The sequence below is a fragment of the Pseudophryne corroboree genome, chromosome 2 (genome assembly GCF_028390025.1).
Source record: "Pseudophryne corroboree isolate aPseCor3 chromosome 2, aPseCor3.hap2, whole genome shotgun sequence".
NCBI lineage: Eukaryota > Metazoa > Chordata > Amphibia > Anura > Myobatrachidae > Pseudophryne > Pseudophryne corroboree.
Window position 1 is genome coordinate 791,856,616 of NC_086445.1, and position 3,102 is coordinate 791,859,717.

The 3,102-nt window shown below is 41.0% G+C and overlaps 1 protein-coding gene across 1 annotated transcript; it reads left to right on the top strand.

The window, feature by feature from the left end:
• The first annotated feature begins 631 nt into the window (after nt 1–631).
• MID1IP1 (MID1 interacting protein 1) lies at nt 632–2,642 on the top strand. Its single transcript, XM_063955575.1, has one exon. The coding sequence runs from the start codon at nt 1,132–1,134 to the stop codon at nt 1,588–1,590; it is 459 nt and encodes a 152-aa protein (XP_063811645.1). The 5' UTR covers nt 632–1,131; the 3' UTR covers nt 1,591–2,642.
• The last annotated feature ends 460 nt before the right edge of the window (nt 2,643–3,102 follow it).

Below are 3,102 nucleotides of genomic sequence, written 5' to 3' on the forward strand. Positions count from 1 at the left end.
TACGATCTATCATACGATCCGCAATGGACCACTACCCGGATCGACTGATCATATGTGCAGCACATATCATTTGATGCGGGGCCGCACATCGTAATTGCACCCAAAATATGCACGATGCGCATGCGATGGGTCGAATAAGACGTTGATATTGTGTATTCGTACACGATATCAACCTAGTGTATGGCCGGCATTAGATGTATGAAGCAGTGAATGTCTGCAGTGTACTATGTCTTTCTGTGGAAAATGTCCTTTTTCCTTTCCATGGCAACTCCCTTCACCGCCTTGTTGGAAAACATTAACACCAATCCAAGCGCGTTTTATCTATCATTAAAACTTCCCTTTAAACAATATATAAATGATTAGCTTTTTTGTCTACTGCAGTATTTGCCTTTGCTGCTGTCCCTCCAGCTTTTGCAGTGAACTTGGATGTGTGCCATTATGCAGACCCGAGAATGAACACACACATGTGCTTCACTGTTACATCGCTGTGCTACATAAGAAGAAATGAGCATGATGCAAGGGGTGGGGGTTTACCAGGCAACAAGCCTGATCTCCTTACTGGGCAGCTGGGTCTTGCAGGCATATGAGGAGAGGAGAGAGGGGAGGAGCTTCCTATGTAAGACAGCTGAAGCCAAATCCTGTGTTACTCTCGGTCATGTAGATATGTGAACCGGCTTTATCCTGCTATACTGCAAGGGGTGGCACTTCCAGCTACACCTTTTCTCTCTGGCTATATATATATACTTTGCTTGAGATTCAAAGAAAGCCGGTTGCCTGGTGCATGTGGAAGGGAATAAAGGAGTGGCTATATTATAACACTGACTCACATCTCCACTCATTTACATGACAAAGTAAGGGGACTTGCTGCAACCACTGCTTTCTGCAAGAAAGAAGTCCCTCTTGGTGACAGCTCTTTGTTGGAGCAGCCTGCAATACTGTAATCTCTTGTCACAGCGATCAGGAACAACAGCCTGTGATCTGAGTAGCTGATGCCGACATAAGCAGCTCACTGGGCTTCATCATCCTCAGAAGAACGGATTGTGATACCTGGGAGCAGATCCTTTCTGTTCCTTGTGCGTTTTACCTGCTCAGGATTTATCACCAGGATCGCCATCACTAGACACTGCAAAAATGATGCAGATATCTGACTCGTACAACCAGAAGCACAACTTGTTCAATGCCATGAACAGGTTCATCGGGGCGGTAAACAACATGGACCAAACGGTGATGGTGCCCAGCTTGCTGAGGGACGTACCTCTGGACATGGAGGTGAAGGAAGAAGTCCACAATAGCAACGGAGCTGCCAACTACTTCACAAGGAAAGACATGCACAGCTACTACATTCTGCTGAAATCCATCAGGAATGACATTGAGTGGGGTATCCTGCAGGGAGACGACAGGAAAAAGGACAAACTGACCACTCTGGACATTAGCAGGCTGGAGGATGCGGATGGAGAGGAGAATCTGGAGAAGCAGTTCCACTACCACCTGACTGGGCTGCACACAGTGCTCAGCAAACTTACCCGCAAAGCCAACGTCCTCACTAACAGATATAAGGAAGAGATCGGATTTGGCAGCTGGGGACATTAACAATAGTGTCTTGTTAGAACTATTATCATTTTTATTATTATTTGACAGGTTATGGTTTATTTTTATTTTTTTTAACATTGACTTATTTTCTGTGGCAGGTGGATATATGATCACTCTACAGAAAGCTTGGCTCATATTTTGATGAACCAGTCTTATTTATTATGTTAAGACTCAAAAGGTTTACAGCTTGATATGAATAAGATTTCCTGTAATGCACCTCTCGGTGCGTCATAATACTTTAGGATGCAGTGACTAAGAATCCGTTTAGCACAGCCCTGGTTAACCCTTTCATTGCCGGAGGTTAGCAGCCCAGATTTAAAAAAATAAATAGTCAGATATTGTAATCTCTTGATGCCTTGGTGATATTATAGTTATGGGATGTCTTGGCATCATGGTGCATGGACCCTACCTATTTCCTTCTGTAGTGCAGCTTTTCTGCAGTATGTCAGTTAGGGTGGCATGGGTTAATCAACATAACAAATGATTCTGATTATCAGTAGGCTTATCAGTAGAGAGAGGAATTAGGGTTTTTATTTGCTTTCTGTTATCAGAAGGGCTGAATAATGTATGATGGGCAGATGGGTGGGGCATCGTGGGAGAAATTCTAGTGCAAATTGCATCAGCCTTTCATGATTTTGCACTACTTTTGTAACTACAACCATACGTTAATATATAATGCTTATTTTGCACTGTCCCAGAAATGCTTGTATTTAATTATGCTAGAACAGAGGATGAGAGACACAAGACAACACAACTGTAGTTATATGTTTCCTTTTGTGATCCAGGGCAGATATTTCTCATTGTGCACAGTGTATTATTATAACACATGGCAAAATGCAGGCAGGCAATTTAGGCTGTTGTTAAGCCAATGACATACAGACTTACATCTTTGGAAACATTTCTGGAACTAAATGATGCACCTGTAAAATGTTTAAATGGGATGTGGAATGGTTCCTTGTCATATGCAAAATAGCAAAAAGTCAAATGAAGCCTTTTTTTTATTTTGTTTAATATTATATTTTAATAAATAACACATTGTGTATTAACGTGAATATGTGGCTAAATGTACTTTAAAAAAATCCTACAAAATATAGTTGTTTTTTTTAAATGTATGTGCTCCTACAAAAACATCCACGGGTTTCTGAACCACATCTGTATAATATATACCATTATGGGAGCCAGAAATGGATGTATGAAATGTATGTGCTGCTGCAGCTATAACATGCATCTGTGCATGACGTTGTGCAGTTATATGGGAGGGGGTAATATGTGCAACCCAATCATTTTAAAGATTTGTCTCTTATATATATCAGAACATATTATTTCCTAATACAAACATACAGTATATACACATTCTATATGTAGCACCATTTTACACTGACACTGTCAGTGTCAGCCATCACAGATGCTGTAAAACATGACTACATTGCCATTGTTGATTGCTCTGCAGTTCTGTCTTATTGTAATACTACTTTCACACAGAAAACAACATAAAACCCAGCTTTTACCCAG